Source organism: Psammomys obesus, unplaced genomic scaffold, assembly GCF_907164565.1.
Source record: "Psammomys obesus unplaced genomic scaffold, mPsaObe1.curated_primary_1811, whole genome shotgun sequence".
Lineage (NCBI taxonomy): Eukaryota > Metazoa > Chordata > Mammalia > Rodentia > Muridae > Psammomys > Psammomys obesus.
In genome coordinates this window covers 19,708,228-19,732,184 of record NW_026596134.1, presented here as the reverse complement: position 1 = coordinate 19,732,184, position 23,957 = coordinate 19,708,228, and the positions used below count along the sequence as shown (strand labels likewise).

The following is a 23,957-nucleotide window of genomic DNA, read 5'->3' as shown; positions in this document are numbered from 1 at the left end:
ATTTCAGGGATTCCTGGAACGATAGCTTTTGAATTCCTAGCATACAGAATGGTCCTTAAACCAGAAGAAAGTAAGGTGTCTTCAAAATTAATGTGACCTTGCTTACATCTTATTTTGGTATTTCTTCTGATGTTATATGATGGCTTAAGGTTGCCTAATTTATATTCTCTCTCTCTCTCTGTCTAGCTACCTAAACAAGAATAAATACCTGACAGCTATTGACAAAGATGCTTTCGGAGGAGTATACAGTGGACCAACCTTGCTGTGAGTAACGCAATGAATGGCTAGTAGCTTTATCTTTTTCTCTTTTACTTTTCTGAAATGGAAGAGATGTGAAGAGAGGTGAAGCCAACTTTCTTAGTTAGGTTTCTACTGCTATGAAGAGGCACTATGACCACGGCAACTCTTATAAAAAAATCTTTAATTAGGGCTGGCTTATAGTTCAGTGGTTCAATCTGTTATGGCCATGGCAGGAACCATAGTCAAGTACAGGCAGACATGGCGCTGAAGAGGGGCTGAGGGTTCTACATCTGGATCCTCAGTCAGCAGGAAGAGAATGCCACAGTGGGCCTAGCATGAGCATCTGGAAACTTCAAAGGCCAACCCCACAGTGACACACTTCCTCCTACAAGGCCACACCTTGGACCGTTATCTTGGGTAAAGGCTTCTACCACTATTCCTTACTTGGCTCTATAGGCTACCTCTTAGAAGAGAGCCTTTGAGACTCAGAAGGCCCCAAGTCCCAGGACGCCATCCGTCTCCAGGCAACTTGTAGAGGTTCTGTTTGTGGGCTAGTGGCTGTTTACAAAACTCTAAGACATGAAATTTGCAAATAAGTAGAAAGCACTCTGTCTTTACAAAGAAATGCAACCATCTGATGCCCAGCACAGAGAAGAAAGACTTTAAATTATAATCTGATTTGTGTCTGGGAGAACTTATATTCTAGGGAAGATGGGATATAAATGTGATTTCTAATAGTTGGATAATGCACCTATTTGTGCATCCATTCTCATTACACACCCACATGGAGTTGGTGATCATGTACTATCAAGTCTTTCTTTCAAGCTTCTTTATCATTGTCATCTCCATTCCGTTGGGTTTGCCTTAGTTTAACATCTAATTAGTCCTTAATAAAATTAAACACAGTGCCTTAAAGATGTACAAGACAATCCATTAGAGGCAAGAGGAAACTATTTGTTTATAAAAATACAAAAAATTTAAATTGTGTTAACATGTATACAGATGACCACCAACACTAGTAGGCAACAGGTGTATACCAAGAGGAGAGTGGATGATCGGCAGTCCTATGTACCTGTTATCTTTACTCTTTCACCTTCAACAGTTTTATTGTACCTTGGGAGTAAATGCTTCCTGGTAAGTAGGTTGGTGGCCCAGTTTTCTTAAAAGTTTCTGCACTCTGCAGGAAGTTTCTCCTAACTCATAGTGAAATGTAGCTAAAAGCGCGTACAAGAGACAACAGGTGCAATCCTTAATTCACACCAGTTGTGATTGTCTGCACTGAGTCTACACAGCACACACAGCAGTGGCCTATCAGTAGTCAAGCTGGATGAGGGAGGTGCTCGGGGTTCAGCCCCCACACCTGAACTACTGTTCAGGGATAGATGCTGCAGGACAGGGAGCTGCTTCCAGCTATTCTAATGACAGTCTATTCCAATGACTGTCTCCAAACCAGTGGCCACATACACAGCCCTAGTTAAGCACAGTTTGTCACCAAATGAATAAAAGAGATGTAAATCTGGTGTAGGGATATATAGGGAAGAGGGAGGGCTGGTGGGGAGGGGAGAGGGTAAAGGAGAGTAAACAGAATGCATTATATCCATGCATTATATATGAGATATTATCGTAATTAATAAGAAATTAAAATGAAAAGAGGAGCAATGTTGGTCTAGTTTGGGAGGTGCTTTTGCAGAAGTTTGGAGCATACAGAATATTTAGCAAGAGGTCTATTCAAAATATATGAATAAGAAAGAGGCAAAGAGAGAAACAGATCATTACAAAACAAAACAAAAAAACTATAGTTGGAGAACAATGAAATCCCAATACACAGATTAACACAGATTAGATATGGATTTGATTAAATAGGTCCTGAAACTAGTAGGCAAATAGAACTGTATGAGGAGGGGAGTAGGTAGGACAAATGGTGATGGAAGAGTGTTAAATTCATGTTCTATAGAAGAAAGCCAGCCTCTGAAACCTAAAACAAACACATGCAGAAATGATGACCATTATGGAAGGAAATAGCCAAAGCTGAAAGTCATTTGTAATGCCCTGGAGGCATTAGAAACTAGACTGGAGAAGATTAGAGACGAGTCTGATGTCCAAGTGACATCTGACGTTTTTCATTTACATCTTAGGAAATAAGTGCACTGGAGAGATTGCTCTGAAGTGAAAAGTGCTTGCTGCACAAACGTGGGAGCCAGAGTTCAAACCACAACCCCTCTATAACTATAAGCCAAGGCACAGTAAAGAATTCACCAAGATGGCTGTTCCATGATTTGCTGGGAAGGATTTAATTATAGATATGAGAGAGAGAGAGAACATCCAAAGGTTGGAGGAGTCCAGAGCACATAGAAACAGATTAGACACAGCTGATTCTATCTTCCAGAAAAGTGAGAATAGCAAGAGAGCGAATAATGTGGGCCAGGGAAAATCCTTATCATTTTTAAAGAGTGGGAAGTAAGCTGTAATCTGGAACATCCTGGGAGATGGCTTACTGGAGGAAGAGAGAGGAAGGAGAGAAGGGCCAGGAGGACTTTCACACACACACACATACACACACACACACACCAAGTTCAAATAAATAGGACAAAAGGAGTCTTGAGGTCAGCAATGGCTTTGGTAGATGTCAACAGGGAACCAAATTTCTCTTCCACTAGAGGAAAGTGAAATAAGGAAGTCGCTCTTCCTGGCAGACAGAAACTTGTTTCACAGGTTTCTGAGGCATGCTGAAAGCATTCACCAGCAATTCTGTAGTCCAGTGTGAGCTGAAATAAAACTGTCATTTCTAGACATATGCACTGCCCATTGGAGTTTGAGACCTACCAATAATAAGCCAGGTGTGTTTCTTGCAGGCCTGTAACCCAGCACTGTAAGAGGTAAAGACAAGAGGATCACTAGATTGTGTGTGTGTGTGTGTGTGTGTGTGTGTGTGTGTGTATGTGTGTGCTCCAATTCTTGGAGACATGCTGCCAAAAGGCTACATGCAGAGAATGAAAGAGAAAGATACCCGATGCTGTCCTTTGGTTTTTCTAAATGGAGCTACATGTACTCATCTATACCACCACACATAAACACACATGCACCCACATAAGCCACATTTACACAAGTATACACACATATACATACACAAAAATAACATAATAAATTAGGGGTAGAGAGATGGCTTAGGACTCTAGGTTCAGTTCCCAGCAGACAGACCACACATACACATAAAACAAAAGAAATAAATCTTTTCAATTAAAGAAATAGTACTAAGTTTTTTTTTTTTAAAAAAAAAAAAAAATGAAATAAAAGGAGGACATGACTACTTCTAAACTATGGAGAATACTTAGAAAGCAGGCAGAGGGAAGAGTGCAGGCTGGACTGGACCATGAGAGGAGAGATGAGGAAGGAGAACAAGAGAGGAACCACTGACAAAGAGAGGTAGCCTGGGCCGAGGAAGGGCAGTAACCAAAATGGCTGCATTATATGGGGATCAGGCTAGAGGGCGGGTCGCAGAAGCCCAGGCCCTAGGAGGCAGGGTTTAGGATAGAGGGCAGGGTGAAGAGTCCTGGAAGGAGCCACAGGTACTAAATGAAGTTCATCCTGGGTTTGAAACCTAATAAGTATCATGCAGCATATTAAAAAAAAAAAAAAAATCAATTAAATCAAATAAAATAGAAGAAGAAAGTTTAAAAAATAATCAGCACTTGAAGGTTCAGTAAGAGCAAAGAAATGAACAATATCATTTCTTAAGTGCCAAGAACAGATGTTCTTTTAAAATTGCTTATGCATGATCCATAATATCATTTTAATTTTTCTCTTGAACCTGTATCAAAATCTTTATTTTCTTTCCCACAGTCTTTCCCTAATTAGATTTGAAGGGCCCATGAGAAAAGGACTATGTCTTACAGTTTTGTAATGCCCTCACCACAACAGAAATTTATCAGATGCACTGTAATTGAGTGTCAAGTAGCCATGGCTTGGTTGCCATTTGGTCTATAGACTAAATGAACAATTTGAAGAGCACCTAAAGAAAAGGGAGTATTATTATATGTATTTCTGCCTCATATGATATCTTGGTAAAAGAATAGTCGTTCCCAACAGTCAACAAAAACATTAAACTTGCCTACACACTGTCTTTTCTTAAGGTCACGTCTCAAAGAAGAATTTGATTTCTACCAGACACAAATCTGAGATACCATCTATTCTTCAGTCTTTACTACTTCTTTTTTTCTAAGAAGGCCTTTTAATTTAGCTTGGAAATTTAATAGCAGTGTTATTGATTGTGTTCTGTCATAGAGATACTAGCCCTTTCCATTTTTATACTTTCTATTTTTTAATGCTTTGTTTCCTTCCCTCTTTATTTTGAAAGAGAAGCTCTTTGTGTTTATAATAGCAAAGAAAACAATGCGTTGAAATGTAATGCTTTCCATAACAATCAGGGCTCTACAGATCCTAAATTATGTAACTCGCCTTAACAGCATTTAGCATAGTGATGGTAATTACCATAATAGTCCCAACTAGTATTAAAAGTACCTCTTAAGAAGAGACAATCGTTGTGTTTATATCCTTGAGTCTGTATTACGTTTATCAACAAAAAGCATTCGTTGATGTCAGCTGTTTTCAAATTCTTCATTTGAAAATCCTCAGGCATGGCACTGCCAACTTTCTTGGCTTAAATAAAGTAAGTCTTTGTTTTCTTTGGCTCTTTGTGATTGTCACAAGGTTATAGTATTAGCAGAAATTTTGTGGTAAAGTTCTTTCTAGCATCTTGATGCATGCTTGGTTTTTTTTTTTAAGACGTACTTTTTTAAGTACATTAGTATTTTGCCTGCATGGATATCTATGTGAGGGTGCTAGATCCCCTGAAACTAGAATTCCAGACAGTTGCAAACTGCCATGTGAGTGCGGAGAATTGAACCTGGGATCTCTGAGAGAGTAGCCAATGCTTTTAACCTCTGAGCCATGTCTCTAGCCCTGGTTGGTTGTCTCATTTTCTCTTCCCATCAATAATATATGAGACCCTTATGCCAGCCAACCTTTTTTCTTTCTTTCTTTCTTTCTTTCTTTCTTTCTTTCTTTCTTTCTTTCTTTCTTTCTTTCTTTCTTTCTTTCTTTCTTTCTTTCTTTCTCTCTCTCTCTCTCACTCTCTCTCTTTCTTTCTTTCTTTCTTTCTTTCTTTCTTTCTTATCAATATGTGTTTGTGAGTGACTGTGTGTGTCTCCACAGCTTACATACACTAGGCCAACATTCTAACCACTGAGCTACATCCCAAGTCCTTAGTTTTTTGTGACAAAGTGTTGTTTTTGTTTGGTTGGTTTTGGTTTCTTTTTTGTGTGTGGGGGAGTTATGGTTGTTTGTTTTTTTCAAGACAGAGTTTCCCATGTAGGCTTGGCTGCCTGGACTCGCTTTGTAAACCAGGCTGGCCCCAGATTCACAGAGATCCATCTGCCTCTGCCTCCCGAGGGCTGGGATTAAAGGTGTGCGCCACTGTGCCCATTGAGACAAGAGTTCTGAGACAGCTCTTGCTGTGCAGGTATCCCCCATCACACCTGGCTTCACTGTTCATCTCTCTGAGTCCAGTCATTACAGTGTGTGTAAGCAGTCTCTTATTGTGATCCCGTTATGTGTTTCCCTGAAATTAGTGCTGATCATCTTTTAATATGCTTACTAGCATTTTTATATTTTCTCTTGAAAAGTGTCTGTTCAAATCTTGTGTCCATTTTTCTATTGGGTCATCTGTCTTTTTTTATTGAGTTTTAATCCTGGGCAACATTTTGGTCCTAAAAGAATCCGTTCTAACTCTCACTCTTCTGCCATCTCTAGTTTATACTCTCTTGTTCTCTTTCTTTCCTGAGGAGAGCTGGCTGACCTAAAAAGAGGTAAAGACAGAACTTATTCACTCACTTTTGTCATGGGCATTTTGTCGAATGCCTGCTGAACTCCATGGAAGCTACGGTGAAGAGACTACAACTTTTCTTTTAGACAGGTCAAAATAAGATTTAAGAGAATTGTAAATACATGACTATAACATAAATTTAACGTGAGAAGAGCCATAAGAAATATTTAGAAAATCAAAATACTAGCCCCAGTTAGTGTGATTAACAAAGACCTTATTAAAGAAGGAGCCAGAGAGTGGGGTGGAGTTAGGTGAGAAAGGGCAAAGGGCAGACTACGAGAAAATATAAGCAAGGTTCATACCACAGAGTTTAAAAGATTCATTGAAATCATATTCTGGAGAACCTGATCAGAGGAGGAAGAATAGCCCACTGAAGCATGGCCATGAAGACATTGGTAGTTGCCAAAGAACAGGGTGTGGCCCTCTTCAACACACCACATGCCTTCTTTTCATTACCTCTAATCCTAGCTTTATCAGTCCTGGGTACTTGGTTCCGGCTTGCTCTTCTGTATTTCCTAGCTACTTATAAGGAATTGTACCTCCCTTGAAGAAGAAAATCTAGCTCTGAAACCTGTGTCAGCTTGGATCCTGTCTATCTTTCTGGACTTCTCAGAGGAACTCCTGTGGCTGTTATCTTGGAGAGGGGTACCTCCTAAGGATTCAGAGTTAGGAGATGTTACTCTGATAAGCTGTTCTGCTTTACTGACTGCGAAAGCATTGCAAACCTACGACAAACAGACATGTTGTCGTGCCTGGCTCAGGAGCCAAGTTGCCGAGGGAACAGCTCAAGTACCTCATGCTTCTTAAGACACAGCCCCAGCTTTGTGGTCACAGCAAAGCCATTGAAAGAGGATCACAGAAGGCTTTGCAGAGTCTATATTTGGACAGTCATAGCTCCTGCACTGTGCATATTAACTTCTGGGCAAGACTGGGGATGGACAGCATCGGCCCTACGAATCTTCAGAACAGAGAAGTGGAACTAGAAACTACAGACACATGTGTTTCCTCCCAAATCCTCATTTGTTAATTAGATCTTTTAGTACTGCAGCTACTGACGTGGAAAAAAATTAATGTTTTAAATCACAGCAGTCTATAATGGCAGCATTACCTTTCAACAACTATTTAGACATCATTTGCAGAGTAGACCCTAAACTCATAAGCTTCCTTTGGAAGGAAAGAGGTGACAGAGTTAGTGGGAAGATCCTCAGAGTCAGACACATGTTTATTTGTTTTTATTTAATCAACTAAAAACACAACCATTATCATCTTCAAAGGGTTTTTGGTTTGTTTGTTTTTACTTTAAATAAAAAAAAAAAAAGAATTTACTAAAATCCTGGGAACCACTACCCTGAATCTTAAGATTCATTCAAAATAAATTCTTTCATATCTATGCTAATGCTACTAGAATAATGTTTTGTTGCTAAGAAAATAATTTAAAAATCCATAAGCTCTCTTGTAGCACAATTTTACCACAATTAATTGCCTGAATAAAGGGTGGCTTTGTATTTGTCTTTTAGCATGATAAAAACAATGAAACATAAGAAATTTTGCTGAGTGAACTCCAGGAAAAGAAAAAAAAAACACTGAAAAAATGTAAATGTCAAAATGTCATGCAAACTCATAGTTTATTAATTAGTCAGCATTTGTTGACCAATATCCCTCCACAGTGATGAACCTGGAAAAAAAAGTACAGTTATGTTTCCAATCCCCCACCCCACCCCCCACCGCCCAGGACAGGGTTTCTCTGTGTAGCCTTGGCTGTCCTGGACTCACTTTATAGACCAGGCGGGCTTCAAACTCACAGAGATCCGCCTGCTTCTGCCTCCCTGAATGCTGGTGGCACACACCTTATTTCATCGCTTTAAACACAAGTAAATCTTTTAGTGAATGCCTATAAGACTATGCTAAACATGTATGTATAAATTTTATCTTGTACTTTCAACTTCAAAAATTATGGCCTCTCCATCACAATTCCTCTCATAAGTTTTGATGGTTTTATTAATATTGATTCAGTTACTTATTATTAAAGGAACTGAGGATTCCTAGGTCTACGTAGTAAAGGTAAAAAAAAAAAAATCAAGTGTGTTATATTCTGCAGCAACTTTTACTTAAGATGCTATAATTAACTAGACAATATTGGCAGCCGATGAGGAAGGTCCATCTGCCTGGGTTTATATAAGCACAACATGGAGATTTTAATGTGTAGAACTATGCACACAATTTGTCCCATGCAAACATAGGTGGGTGCCAACTTCTTTGTCTCTCTTAGAATTCTGTTCTTAAAATAATAGAAGGAAAGAGGGAGTTGTGGGATTTCACATGGGCACTGTCTCTGACAGGACACAGAAATCCATCTTGTTAATTAATTGTGGCTCAGACTCCCTTTGTTCTCATCCCCTTGTGATGGACCTTTTCTGTTGCTGGATTCCAATTTGCAAGCATTTTTCACTGTAGGATCCATAATGCAACAGGAAACTCCATGAAGTCTCATGGCTCGAATCACGGAATCTGTAGGCTTTACCTATCTACTAAATGTTTGATTGTAGTTAAGAAATTACACTGAGAAAATCCAGAATGCAAAGTAGAGTAAAATAAGCTTTGAGTTCCTTAAAATGACCCTAAGTTTGTCCGGTTTCAGACAAACACTGTTTTTCCATTAACATGATAGTTGGGAGAGTGTCTGGTTGAGCTGAGCCTTTGGCAGCATTTCTCTGAGCTTCTGAACAGTTCAACATGCTCAGTAAATGGTGGCTAAAAGTAAAAGATGATAAGTTGAGTTTGTGCTTTTATTTCCTCTTCCTCTTCAGATCCTCCTTTAAAAGATGAAAAAAGAAATTTTAAGATATATAAATCTACAAGGGCAAAGAAGACAGGTAAGGGCATATCCACAGTCTGGAGAATCATGAAAGAGAAAAGCAGAGAAGAAAAACAAAACAAGAAGTTTTGCTGAGTGAACTCCAGGAAAAAAAAAAAAAAAAACACTGAAAAAATGTAAATGTCAAAATGTCATGCAAACTCATAGTTTCTTAATTAGTCAGCATTTGTTGACCAATATCCCTCCTCAGTGATGAACCTGAAAAAAAAAAGTACATTTATGCTTTCCAATTCCCCACCCCCCTCACCTCACCTAGTCAGAGGGGTCCTGCTCTGCACAGAACCTTTGTGGTACAGGAGTTAGAGGTGATGTGTGTGGCCTATATCAAGAGAGAGACATGGAACTAAAAGAAGAAGAATTGACTGAATGTGTTTATCTGGAAACACTGACCCTCTATATTAGTTACTTTCTCTATTGCTGAGAAAAAATGTCCTGACAAGCAACTTAAAGGAGAAAGGGTCTATTATATTGGCTCGCAGTCCAAGGGTGCAAACCATCAATTCAGGGAAGACATGGTAGCAGGCTGGTCACAGGGCATCTATAGGCAGGAGGCAGACAAAGATAAATGCAAGCACTAAGCTAGCTTCCTCCCTTTTATTTAGTCCAGTATCCCACCCCTTGGAATAGAAGGTTTTCTCACTTTTAAGATAGGATTGTTCGCTTCATTTAGCCCAATCTCAATAATCTCTCACAGGCATGCTCAGAGCTTCATCTCCTTGGTTATTTTAGACTATGTCAGGTTTTCAGTCAGCATTGACCAACATATGCTCTAATCCATCCAGGCGAAATGCTAGCATCATAATATTTCCTTTACTAGGATTTCAGATCTTGAGATTTCAAGTCTCGATCCAAGATGGCGGTCCCGAAAGGACACTGTGTTTGACAAGATTTCAAGTCCCCTTTATGAAGAAGTTAGAAGACTCTGAAACAAACAAACAAAAATAGACACCCATAACCTGACATTTTATAAATACAATACTTTTATTAATTCTTTGAGAATTTCCCAAATATATATAAATATACTTTGACCATATTCATTCCTCACTTCTCCCCCTAACTCTTCCCAGAAATACTCCCTACTCCCTAACTCCCTCCCAACTTCATGTCCTTTTGCTTTTTAAAATAACCCAGTGAGGCCAATTTGTGCTGCCAAAATACTCAGGAGTGTGGGCCGTTTGCTGGAGCATGGAGATCTACAAGAGGCCACACCCTTAAAGAGAACTGACTCTTCCTCTCCCAAAAGCCATCGAGTGTCAGAAGCTCAGCAGCTGGGGTAGGGGCTCATGATCGGCTCTCCCCTCCATGTTGGAATATAACCTGACGTTATAGAAGCCAATAACATAATGGCCACCTTTCTTCACAATTGCCCTACAACAAAATCAGCCAGTGCCAATGCTCAGTCTTAAGTGTTAATGAGTAACTAAGGGTCACCAGGCAAAGAATACGTCTAACATGAGAGATCAAAACCCAGGTAAACAAATGGGAAAGTAAGCCTGAAGAATCAGACCTGGCAGAAAACAGCAAGGAACTATTCACAAAACAATAATTAGTGACCGGATAAATCTAAGACATTTTATCCCGCAATTATAATAATGACAGCCAGCATTTACTGAGGGCACATCAGCAGCCATGGCTAAGTGACTATTAGTAAATGGGGGAGCCACAATCAGACCTGAATTTCAAACTCATCCTTTATATTTATTTCTTTGCCTTGCTAAAATCCGGTGCAGTTATATCCACTCTCATGAATGTTGCGCTGGGCTTCCTTGTGTATTCTGTTACCAGAGGAACAAGAGAACAAGAGAGGCTCAAAATGTGCTCTTACAGTTGACAAAGCATATCCAGAGACTTCGGTCTAAGTCAAAAACACTGCTCTAAACAAGACATAATACCAGCTTTTCTGAAGCAAAAGTTTAAAATTCAGTGCAAGAAATGGGCAATGCAATGAAGGAATTGTACCAGAAGACTAAAGAGCAATAGGAGGAATTTACAACAAAATATAGAGACATTCTGAGGAATACCAGATGTTCCTTTTCTAACTCCTGGGAATTCCAGGGAGGAGAAAGAGAAAATATAAAAAAACGAGTCACCTGAAGAACAATATAAGAAAAGTTCCCAGAGATGAACATTTCCTAAAGGTCCAGACTGAGCAGGTTCCAAACTCCTTTGCCCAGGAAAAAAAAAAAAAAAAATAAAAATAAATAAATTGGTAAAAGTTCACAAAGTGGCATGCCTTCATAAAATCTCACAGTAGAGATAAAGAGAATGTTCTAAAGACTTCCAGATGGTTTAGGATGTCAGTTGTAATGTGTGTAAGCTTGAGTTTAATCACTAGAATATACACACAGGCAGGTACAAACACACACACACACACAGCAGAGAGAAAGATAGAAACAGAGACATAGAGAGGCAGAGAGAGAGAGAAGCAGAGAGGGAAACAGAGACATAGTCAGAGAGAAGGACAGACAGAGAGTGAAAGCAAGTCCAAATTATAGGAACTTGGGTGTCATCCTATGGATGAAAAGCAACAGTGGTTGTTAGAATATAATAGGGCAAATAATTTAAATTTTGAAAGAAAATTGATGTTTTTAATATAAGTTTGCAACCCAAAATACTACAGACAGGTAAAGTACTAATTGACAGTAAGAATGGGATATGCATGCTGAAAATCTCTTTCTATATGGCCTTTCTAAGAACTTGTTTGGAGCTAGCTGAAATGAGGGAGAAGAAAAATCAAGACAGGTGACATAGAATTCCCACCTGTGGAGGGAAGGGAGCATTTTCTTCTATTTCCATGAAGGAACCATGGTTTTCATGTCACTGCAAGATGATGGGATGGGGTTTTAGACAGAACTCTCTATTCTTATTCTGGGACACCTTCATGACATTTTTTGCAAAACTCGGGTGAAATGTAACTGAGACCTAAGCTAGGGCGCTAGGAAGAACCACAAAAACGTATACGGATACATGAACAACTGAGCTGGAATCTGACGACTGGGGGAGCACAGTTTTATTTTACGATAGACACGTATGGCATATTATGGCATTAGCAGTAAAACAAGAACAAGGGAGACCACGCGGAAGAACACTGTATCCTCAAGCCCCGGATGCTGCTCTACAGGAGGCAGGAGGGATTCTGTGGTGCCGGTTGTACTGCTTCAAGTGGAGAGGCAGTGCGGTCTGGCCTGGGAAACAGAAAGGAGCTGCTACCTCCATTTCTGATAACACTTGGAGTGTCTGTTCGGAGCTTGAGATCTCTGGAGACCCGGGTCAACTTAAAATACAGGTAGAAAGAGCAACAACAAAATCCACAGCGGCTCTTGCCACTTGAACCAGAGTGTGAAGCATGTGTGGGTAGAACGACCTACTTCAGCAGGGTCACACCAGGACGCTGTAATTGCAGAGTATGTACAACGGATGCTTACAGCTACATCAAATGACCTTGCATCCCAGAGACCAGTGTTGGAGAGGTAGTCAAGGAGCAGATCTGCATGGCCTTGAAGGATAAGACATAAGGAGTGGATAGGGCACTGGGGAATCGCTGGGAAGTTAAGCAGGAAAGTGATATTTCTTGATGTTGTCTTTATCAAAATCTTAATAATTTCATTTTATCAGGAGCCAAATGCTGAGGCAGAGAAAGTACCCAGCTGACCTTCCTTCTCAGCCAACATCCCAGAAGGCAAAGGGAACCTCCTTCCGTCAAACTGAATGTTCCTCCCTTCTATTTCCTGTGTGTCTCTCTATCTCTCTTCCTGATTTCCTCTTACTCTCTATGTGTTTTTCCTACGTTCACTTCCTGTTTGGGAGAAGAGGATTTCATTTGGCTTTGCTTCCATATCACTGTTCATCACTGAAAGAAGTCAGGACAGGAACTCAAACAGAGCAGGAACCTAGAGCTACAAGCTGATGCAGAGGCCATGGAGGGGTGCTGCTTACTGACTTATTCCTCATGGCTTTCTCAGCCTGCTTTCTTATAGAACCCAGGACACCAGCCCAGGGATAGTATCATCCACAATGCAAAACCAAGTTATAAAGATAACAAAATAAAATCACAGAGGCACATCTCAATGTTTTAGCAAGTTTACAGTTTCTGTGTCAGGCCACATTAACATACTGTGGCAGTCTTACATCCTTGGATGGGACCAAAGCAGGGAAAATTAGCTAAAAGATGCTATCATCCACAGACAGACGGACGCACTGTGGAATAGAGACATCTAAGTTGCTTCAAGAGAAATGAGAGTTGAAAGATGGCCTGACCTTGAAGATAGCACAGTGTGCGGATTGAGGGGAGAGTGAGTGTGTGGGGGTGGTAGGCATCCAAAGGACAGGAGTAGCTACACTTCGTAGCTATGCTAAAGGCTCTCTCTCCTCCCTCTGCTCTTTTCCCAGCTGCAAAGTTATTTAGGCCAATTTCACAAACAGCTTTTTCTAGTGTTAATCACCTGGAGAGCATTCAGTGACAGGAGCCAAAGTTCATTCTTGTTAATAGGCGAGGTTAGAAAACACAGACTGTAGAATTTTAAATTAAAAAACAAAAAATTAATATGACACCTTCTCCCACAAGAATTTTAGTTCTGTGGTGAAAACAAAGATAATATATGAGCTTTATAGTTGTTTTTTTTTTTTTTTTAAAGGAACTGTATCAAGTTCTGGCAGCCTTGAACCTTGATAATATGATCCAGTTAAATCCAGCTGCAATAGGAGAAGTTGACAACATTAGATTTCACTTGCTAAGCAGATACTAATTATGTTTTTTTCATTTTGTTTTTTTATTTTTTTAATTTTTTTGAGATTATACTATAATTACATCATTCCCCTCTTCTCTTTCTTCCCTTCCAGCCCTCCCATATGCCCTTCCTTGCTCTCTTTTAAATTCATGGTCTCCATATTTTATTAAGCCTTGCTATTTGCATATATGCACATGTATATACACATATTTCTGAATACATTAATGTAACATGCTCAGTCTGTATATTGTTACTCATATGTACTTTTTTATGGCTGACCATTTGGTATTTGATAGCTTCCCTTGGGAAGACTATTTCTCCCACTCTCAGAATTCCAAAGTTGCCTGTAGTTCTCTGTGTCGGGTTGAGGCCTTATGGTAACCCTCCTCCAAAGTCCTTTTTAGCATGTCTATTGGAGCTGTCCTTGTTCAGCTGCTATTCTGGCAGTCTTGTTGGTGAGACTTTATGGGTGCAGCTTCTGGCATTCCTAGAAGATGCAAACTTACTGTACTTCTGGTTTACAATCTTTCTGCCCCCTCTTCTGCAACGACCCCCCAGCATTTGGGTTTAGGAATTGTTTCGTAGATTTATCCATTGGGACTGGGCTCCACAACTCTGCATTTTGATTGGTTGTGGTTTTCTGTACTGGCCTACCTCTGTTGCAAAGAGAGGTTTCTAAGGAGGGGTGAGGACTGCACTTATCTGTGGGCATAAGGCAGATGTTTAGAATGTAGTTGGGGATATGCTGGTTTAGGAAAGTGGCATTGTATGTTCTTCTCCAAGGTCCATTACTTCACTAGCCCTGCTAGTTGGCTAGGTTTCCAGTGCCAAGCTTGATTTCCCTCCTGTTAAGTTGGTCTTAAGTTCAATTAGAGAGCTATTGGTTACCACCTAAGTATGTGGGCAAGTGTTTCATATAGCCCACGCTAGTTTGAACTCCAGGATGATGGCTTTGAACTCCTGATTCTCCTGCCTCCACCTTCCAAGTGCTAACATTATAGACATATGCCACCATACCATGCTTATATTAATTTTTAATTTTTATTTAATTTTGCCTCTTTTTTTTTTTTCGAGACAAAGTCTCACTTGGCTGTCCTGAAAACTGCTATATAGATCAGGCTGGCCTAGACCTCTTAGAGATCTGCCTGCTTCTGCCTCCTATGTGCTAGGATTAAAGACATGTACCATCACTCCTAGACCATACTAAATATTTTAAATATAAATATGAAAGCCTTGGAGAGGAAACGTGTGGTGACTATTTTAATTGATAAGATAAAAAGTAGAGAGATGATAAGTTAAATATTTGTAGCCAGAGTCAAGCTTTTTTCAGTGCAAGAAAAATTATCAACAAAACATACAGTCTATACTCTTTGGTACTAGAGAAGAGAGAATTGCTACTTAAAAGCCAAAATCCATCCTACATTAATAACTAGCATTTAGTATACAACTTCTGGCTATGCCACACCTCCCACAGTTTGCAGAGTAATTTTTAGATTATTAATAAAATAATTATCTCTCTCATAGGAATACATTTATATTCTTCTAAAAAGAAACTGTTTCAAGGGTTCTCTTAGACATGACTTACTATGTAACTATTGAATGCTTAAGTTCTGCATAATGGAGAGTGTGTTCATAATAATTGATGGCGATCTCTATCAAAGGAGTAGTTTGTGTGTCTTCAGACCTGAACCACACACGCCCCAAAAAGTGATAACGGTTTTGGTGCAGTTGACCTTGATTTTTATTTTGTTTCTGGCAACTCTTTAATGGTTGTATGATGTCATTTTACAAAGTAAGGCTTGCATCCCTCTCTGATTCCATGAGTTCACTGAGAAAATCAAATGTTTATAGATTTCTGTTGATTAAATGCAAGAATTCCACTCAGTATAAATACTATTTCTAAACCAGGTGCAGGCCTGTAATCCCAGCACTCAGGGAGGCAGAAGCAGGTGGATCTGTGAATTTGAGGCTAGCCTCATCTACAAAGTGAGTCCAGAACAGCCAAGGGTACACAGAGAAATCCTGTCTCAAAAAATCAAATTTATATTTATATTTATATTTATATCTATATTTATATCTATATATAGTAGTTCCTATTAGAAACGCATGCTGTGAACCAGTAACTGTAGAAAACAAACTCAGATTACATAGTCAGTAGCAGAAAGTTGTCATCTCCCCATTAATCTCAGGGCTATTTGCTTTGGCAGCGAGGGGCAAGGACAAGAAAGCCATGGCTAACCACTGCCTGCCTGTGTTATTTTCTTCTCTGCATCCCAGAGATGTGTCTTCCACCAGTGTCACTGCCCTGCCCTCCAAGGGCTTGGAGCACCTGAAAGAACTGATTGCAAAAAACACTTGGACTCTCAAGAAGCTTCCACTGTCCTTGAGTTTCCTGCACCTCACACGGGCTGACCTCTCTTACCCGAGCCACTGCTGTGCTTTTAAGAACCAGAAGAAAATCAGAGGGTAAGTAGCAGGGGTAATAAGCAAGGAGAGGCCATGATGGAAGAAGGATTCCTTTGTAGATTTGGAAAATTATTTTATTTAGAACCTAGGAGGGAAAGAGTGGAACCATCCCCATGAGCAGGAAACCCAATGGCTTAATAGTTGTGGGAACAAAATGTTTGCAGATGAGAAATAAGGCCAACATTGCTGAATTGCAGTGGGGCAGGGAAAACCATAAGAAATGATGTCATGGAGACAGGGCTCACTATGAAGCTGACTTGTCTGGTGTCTACAGACTTGGAAGCAGGTTTCGTTTGTATCCCAACCCTATCCATTCCTAGCCTCGTTGTCTCAGCCTACTAATTCAACTACTCCAAGCTTCAAAGAGTCAAGATTATCACATCATCATCCATAGGGGCTTTGAGAAGATGAAGAGGTTGAATGAAAGACATCTGGAATCGAATGGCTAAAATATAACAAGTAAAAAGTATTAACTATGACATATATTAGTCCAATATCTGGCTACTTACAAGACTGCCCGGGAGACACACTCCTTTATGCTTTACACTCAAATTGTCAGTGGTTTTTTTGCTCTGACCTCTTTGGTTCCTGTGCCACCTCTTGTTTGAACTCCTCCTTCATTTTCTATCTCTGTCTCCTTCAGTTACCACAAAAGTATCCACTAGAGGACTTTCTACACTCATTTTAACCAGAAAAAAAATATCAGGAGCTAGTCAAAGAAGCAGATGCAAATAGGAATGTTGAAGAGCTAGGCAAAAAAGACCAGTGTGACCATAAAACTACATGGACATATGGTGTTGATGCCAGATGCTATACTAATGCTACAGGACACGGAGTGGAAAGGACCAGGGATGAATGCACAGATAGAGTGGGCCTCACTGATGGGTGTGACCCTGGTGAGGTAGAAAAAAATGTAAACCTTCCCAGTCCCAACTGATATACCTACAATATAACCCCTGTACCTAAAGCTCAGGAATCCCTGAGAGATGAAAAGATTATAAGAGCCAGAAGAACAAAGAGGGGGGGCTGCCATGAGACTGTCTCCTAGGAATGTCAAAAGATACACCCATGGAGTATCTCCAACATGACTACCTGAACATGAGATGAACAAGGACAACAATAGAATGCCATTTTTTTTTACATTTTAATTTTTATTTATTCATTTTTACATCCTGATGGTAGCCCCCTTCCCCTCTCCTCCCAGTCCAATCCTCCCTCCTGTTTTCCCTATCATCCCTCCCCTACTCCTCAGAGAAGAGAAGCCCCCTATCCACCCACCCCACCATAACATGTAGCATCAGGACTGATCAAATATTTTGCTGTGGCCTGGAGAGGCAGCCCCACCAATGGAAAGTGATTGAAAAGCAGGCAATATAGCCCGTGTCAGAGTCAGCCCCCATCCCCTTACTAGGGAAGCTATATGAGGACTGAACTGCCCATCAGCTACTATTGTGTAGAGAGTCTATGTCCAATCCATGCATGGTCCTTGATTGGTGCTTCAGTCTCCACAGGATACTCTGGGCCCTGGTTAGTTGGCTCTGTTTGTCTTCTTATATAGCTTCTGTGCTATATAAGCACTCTGGGTTCTCCTATCCTTCCCCCAACTCTTCCACAAGGCTCCTTGCACTGCACTCAATGTTTGGCTGTGGGTCTCTGCACCTATTTCAATCAGGTGCTGTGTGGAGTTACTCAGAGGACAGCTATAATACGCTCCTGTCTGCAAGCATAGTAGAGTATTGTTAGTCGTGTCAGAAGTCAGCTGTCTCCCATGGGGTGAGTCTCAGGTTGGGCCGGTCATTGGTTGGACATTTCCTCAAGCTCTCCTTTATTTTTGTCTCTGCCCATCTTGGAGGCAGGGTAAGTTTTGGGTCAAAATTTTTGTGGATGAGTTGGTGTTCTCCTCTCTCCACTAGGAGTTGTTCTAGTTATAGGGTGGCCTCTTCAGTCTCTATGACCCCTGCTACTAGGAATCTCAGCTAGACTCACCTTCATATCCTCCCAGGAACTTACCCTGTCATAGGTCTCCAGCTTGTCAGAGAGAAGTACCTGCCCAAGGTTTCTCTTCTCTGGGCAAGCCCTCTGTCTTCCTGCCCCGACTCTTTTCAGGTCTGATATTGACCCTTATTTCTCTCCATGCTCATTCTCTTACCCTGTTCCCTCTCTTCTATCACTTCTACTATCTGTTCTATTTCTACTTCTGAGTGGGAGTTAAACGTCCTCCCTTAGGTCCTCCTTGTTGCTTATCTTCTTTGGGTCTGTGAGTTGTAGTATGATTATCCTGTACTATATAGCTAAAATTCACTTATAAGTGAGTATAACACATACCATGTGTGGCTTTCTGGTTCTAGATGACTTCACTCTGGATGGTCTCTTCTAGTTCTATCCGTTTGCCTGCAAATTTCATGATTTTCTTGTTTTTAATAGCGGAGTAATATTCCATTGTGTAAATATACCATAATTTCTGTGTCCATTCTTCAGTTGAGGGACATCTAGGTTGTTTCCAGTTCCTGGCTATTATGAGTAAAGCTGCTATGAACACGGTTGAACAAGTGTCCTTGTTGTATGGTAAAGTATCTTTTGGGTATATACCCAGGAGTAATATAGCTTGGTCCTCAGGTAGAGCTATTCCTAATTTTCTGAGATAGCACCAGATTGATTTCCAGAGAGATTGTACAACTTTGCCCTCCCACCAGCAATGGAGGAGTGTTCCCATGTTCCCCTTCTCGACAACATGTGCAGACATGCTAATGTTGGTGTGAGGAAGGACTGTAGGCCTCAACCCTACACAAAGAACAACAGGCAATTAAGAAATGCTGATAAAGAATTAAAAAAAAAAAAAAAGAAATGCTGAAAGTAGGAGAAATAGTCAAGGAAGAGCAAACCAATTTGTTATCCAATACCAAATTGTCAGCCCTGGAACCATATACACAGAAGTAACATCCAGACTGAGCAGGGTTTGTTTAGTTAGTCAGTTTTGTTTTGTTTTTCAAGAACAGGGTTTCTCTGTGTAACTTTGGCTGTCCTGGGCTTGTTTTGTAGACCAGGCTGGCCTGGAACTCACAGAGATCCACCTGCTTCTGCCTCCCTGAGTTCTGATTACAGTTGTGTGCCACTGTACCTGGTCAGGTTATATCTATATATTTAGGAACATACACACACATAACAATAATTATTTTAAAAAGAGTCATGAATTTGAAAGTGAGCAAGGTAGGGTATATGGAAGGGGTCAGAGGGAGGAAAAGGGAAGAGGAAGTGATGCGATTTTATTTTCAAAAAATAAAAAGTGAATGTAACAAGTAAGTCCCATTTCTAAGACTAAACCTACGCGCTGTAGCCGTTTATTCATTTTTTAGCAAATATTTGATGGGCATCTCCTATGTGCCTGGCATTGTCCCAGCTATAACAAAAGTACAAGGAAATTTTTTTGTATGTAGCTTATAATCTACTAGAGGAAGTCAATAAACAAAGAAGGAAATGTCATTCAGGGCTGTGAAGGTCTAAAACACCAGGGTGGAGTGGTTTATTTAAGAAGACCAGGAAACACTTAAGAAAAAACAGCAGCATATGTTTAAAATTGGATAATGACTGTAGGTGACCATGAGTTTCTCGGTAAACGGAGTATGTAGTTCTGGGACTCAGACCAGGAATAGTGTTAACAGCAATCACAAACACATAGATGGCACAGCCCTTGCTCCCCGTACTCTTGGAACAGCTTGGAAAAGATACTTATCTATTCATTCAACACTCTCATTCCATTCACAAATGAATAAGTTTCACAGACCTGTCCACCCTGTCCCAGCCAGTAAGTAGAGGAGCCATGTTCTGAGTTGGTTCCAGTGTCCATGCTTTTCAATCATGACTCTTCTTGAAGTGGCTCAAGATGATAAGAAATAAGATCAGTGTCACTGGTCATGGTAGGAGAGGTGACGTCCTATAAATGGGTGCAGCAAAGGGTGGGAAAGATGGCTCAGAGAGGTGCTTGCTGCCAAGGCTGATGGCCTGAGTCCCACACCCAGCACCCACATGATAGAGAAAGAGAGCTGACTTCCACAAGTTGTCCTTCTGAAGAAAGGGAAATTAAACATTATAAACAAGTGTCACAGAGGATTTACCAGTGTTTGCTTAGAGAATATTAAGTTACACAAAAGTAGACTTTAACTGAAAAAGCATGGCCTCAGACACAACTCTAAGATAAGTTACATACTAACCAAACTTAGAAAGTGTAAGATAAGGAAGGGCTGAGTTGTACTTGTAAGAAAAATTAGAAGTCAGACCTACTGAGGATTTGTTTCTTCAGAACTCACTCATACGAAGCCCCTCCCCTCATCAGAATAAGCAGAGAAAATGACCTTGGCTGTGGACTGATCAGACAGCAAAGCTGATTTATTTAACAGAGAGCCATATCTCTGTTTCTCAGTGTAATCTAAAGGTCACCAAAAACTGCAGCTTGATTTAGTTGCTGTTACTCCCTGCTAATTGCTCAGAAAGTGTATCTTGGGATGGGAGCCTAAAAAACCACCTGCAGATGAAAGCGTACGTAAGGTTATATGTCATAGATCGAGCTGGCAAGCTGTACCAGATTTCTGTCCATGGCTTAACCAGAGTCTGGGTGCATGCTTTTCTTAAAGAGTTCTCATTAACCTTTGAAGTGCCTGGCGTAAGTTCTGATGGGGAAGGTTTAATTCTGCCATTACACTTTGATCTCCATATCACCTTGTGGTGCACATACACATAAGAAATTAAACATTTTAAATGACATAGCAGAGGCCCGGCCTGGCCATAGCATCCATAGCACCATGAACATCAAAATAGATCACTTGCATATCTTCCCAAGGGCTATGGGGAATCAAGCGTGGACTTTAAGCAATTAGTGACTCATAGCTGTTGCCTTGCAGAATCCTAGAGTCCCTGATGTGTAATGAGAGCAGTATCCGGAACCTGCGTCAAAGAAAATCAGTGAATGTCTTGAGGGGTCCCACCTACCAGGAGTACGAGGATGATCTGGGTGACAACAGTGTTGGGTACAAACAAAACTCCGGGTTCCAGGAGAGCCCCAGCAACTCTCATTATTACGTCTTCTTTGAAGAACAGGAAGATGAGATCTTGGGTTTTGGCCAAGAGCTCAAAAATCCCCAGGAAGAGACTCTCCAAGCCTTCGACAGCCACTATGACTACACTGTGTGTGGGGACAATGAAGACATGGTGTGCACCCCCAAGTCGGATGAGTTTAACCCCTGTGAAGACATCATGGGCTACAAGTTCCTGAGGGTCGTGGTGTGGTTTGTCAGTTTGCTGGCTCTCCTGGGCAACGTCTTCGTCCTGCTTATTCTCCTTACCAGCCACTACAAATTGACCGTGCCGCGCTTTCTGATGTGCAACTTGGCCTTCGCAGACTTCTGCATGGGGGTATACCTGCTTCTCATCGCCTCTGTCGACCTGTACACACACTCTGAGTACTACAACCATGCCATCGACTGGCAGACAGGCCCTGGATGCAACACAGCCGGCTTCTTCACCGTCTTTGCCAGTGAGTTATCTGTGTACACACTAACGGTCATCACGCTGGAGCGATGGTACGCCATCACCTTCGCCATGCGCCTGGATAGGAAGATTCGCCTCAGGCACGCATACACCATTATGGCTGGGGGCTGGGTTTCCTGCTTCCTTCTTGCCCTGCTTCCTATGATAGGAATAAGCAGCTATGCGAAGGTCAGCATCTGCCTGCCGATGGACACCGACACCCCCCTTGCTCTGGCCTACATTGTCCTCGTGCTGTTACTCAATGTCATTGCCTTTGTCATTGTCTGTTCCTGCTATGTGAGGATCTACATCACCGTCCGAAACCCCCAGTACAACCCTCGCGATAAAGACACCAAGATTGCCAAGAGAATGGCTGTGTTGATCTTCACTGACTTCATGTGCATGGCCCCCATCTCCTTCTATGCCCTGTCAGCACTTATGAACAAGCCTCTTATCACCGTTACCAATTCCAAAATCTTGCTGGTTCTCTTCTATCCCCTCAACTCCTGTGCCAATCCGTTTCTCTATGCTATTTTCACCAAGGCCTTCCAGAGGGATGTGTTCATTCTTCTCAGTAAGTTTGGCATCTGCAAACGCCAGGCCCAAGCATACCAAGGTCAGAGAGTCGCTCCAAACAATAGCACTGGTCTTCAGATCCAAAAGGTTCCCCAGGACACGAGGCAGAGTCTCCCCAACATGCAAGATGCCTATGAACTGCTTGGAAGTTTCCACCGACCTCCAAAACTACAGAGACAAACCTCAGAAGACTATAAACAAACGGCTTTGTAAACTGACACTACACCAGTCCCAGCGGGACTGACAAAAGGCTGGTTTCTTGAACACACGTTTCAATCCCATGACACAGGAATGCATAGCTTCATGTAGGTGATGTTTCATAGGGTCAGAGTTCATCTCTAGAGAGTATTGCCTCCAAGAAGGGACAACAGCTATCAGCAGATCTGAGTCCTGGGGGATATGAAAAGTCTATGCTCTCCAGGGGACTTGCTTGATGCTCATCTATGACACTGTGCAACGTGTTCCACAGATAACATCTGAACCATTCCCATACCCATCTTCTCCATTTTCATGTAGGGATTTTTGGTTTTGTTTTGTTTTTGTTTTTACAAAAGATTCAACAAGCAGCCAGTGTTCATTTACTTAGGCAGCTCCATATTGGGTCCTTTGATATATAACCAAAGGAAGTTTTTATCCCTTAAAACTAAAGTGTCACACTTGAGAGGTGGAGGCAGTGGGGATTCAAGGTTCTTCCGTAGCGACATAGTGAGTTCCAAACCAGCCGGGGCTACATGAGACCCCATCTCAAGGTACCAAAAGAACCTTGGAAACCAAACACAACTAGATGACACATGATTGCTTTTACTAAATATGAAAAGGGGCAAAGTCTAACTCTGAGAGGTTTTGGTTTGGTTTGGTTTTTTCTGAAACAATTTCCTCCTCTCCAGGTTCCACCTGCTATACCCCGGCTGCAGTACATCGACTAGAGAAACAGCTAAGACTTTAGCTTCTGTGACTGAGCAAACTGAGAACTGTCTTCCTGTACAAGCTGTGAGCTCTGGAAGACATTTCTAAGCAACGCATGGGAATGAGGCCAGAGTACTCTCAGTCACCTGTTGAATGATACAACTATGCACCATTTAACTGCCTGGCTTCAAGCAAGTCCCTGAAACTCCAAATTCTATAGACATAGAGGCACATGATCTAGATATATCTCTCCCTCAATAGATATTTTTTCATGACAAAGAGAAAAAAAAAGCACTACTTAAATAGAATGTATTTTTTTTCTATTTTGTGGGGCTGCTGTCTACTTTCTAGAACTATTACATACAGCCCAAAAAGATTTTTTTCTTTATTTCATTTTGATCATCATGTCTGAACCAAAAATTCTGCTGAGTGACTATATGGAGCCATATCCTAATTATTCATCTAATTATTATATCTATACTGCTGTCAAGTCCAAAACAGACATGAATTTATGTTACGAGATAATAATACAGCTGGGTGTGATGGTGCACACCTTTAATCCTAGCATTCAAGAGGCAGAGGCCATAGATCTCTGAGTTCGAGGCCAGCCTGGTTTACAGAGTGAGTTCCAAGACAGCCCGAGCTACACAGAGAAACCCTGCCTCAAACAAAACAAAACAAAACAAAACAAAACGAAATATAGACAAATAATTGAGTTATTATATGACTGCATAGACTCACTTCAAAACATTTAACTCCTCTTCAC

The 23,957-nt window shown here is 41.0% G+C and overlaps 1 protein-coding gene across 1 annotated transcript in view; it reads left to right on the top strand.

Moving 5' to 3' along the window:
• The window catches only part of Tshr (thyroid stimulating hormone receptor), a 95,362-nt gene extending 72,821 nt beyond the window's left edge, over positions 1–22,541 (top strand). The window contains 3 exon segments of the mRNA XM_055593121.1: positions 187–264; positions 16,001–16,189; positions 21,085–22,541. Of these exon segments, the coding sequence (XP_055449096.1) occupies positions 187–264; positions 16,001–16,189; positions 21,085–22,498 (1,681 nt within the window). The 3' untranslated portion in view covers positions 22,499–22,541.
• The last annotated feature ends 1,416 nt before the right edge of the window (positions 22,542–23,957 follow it).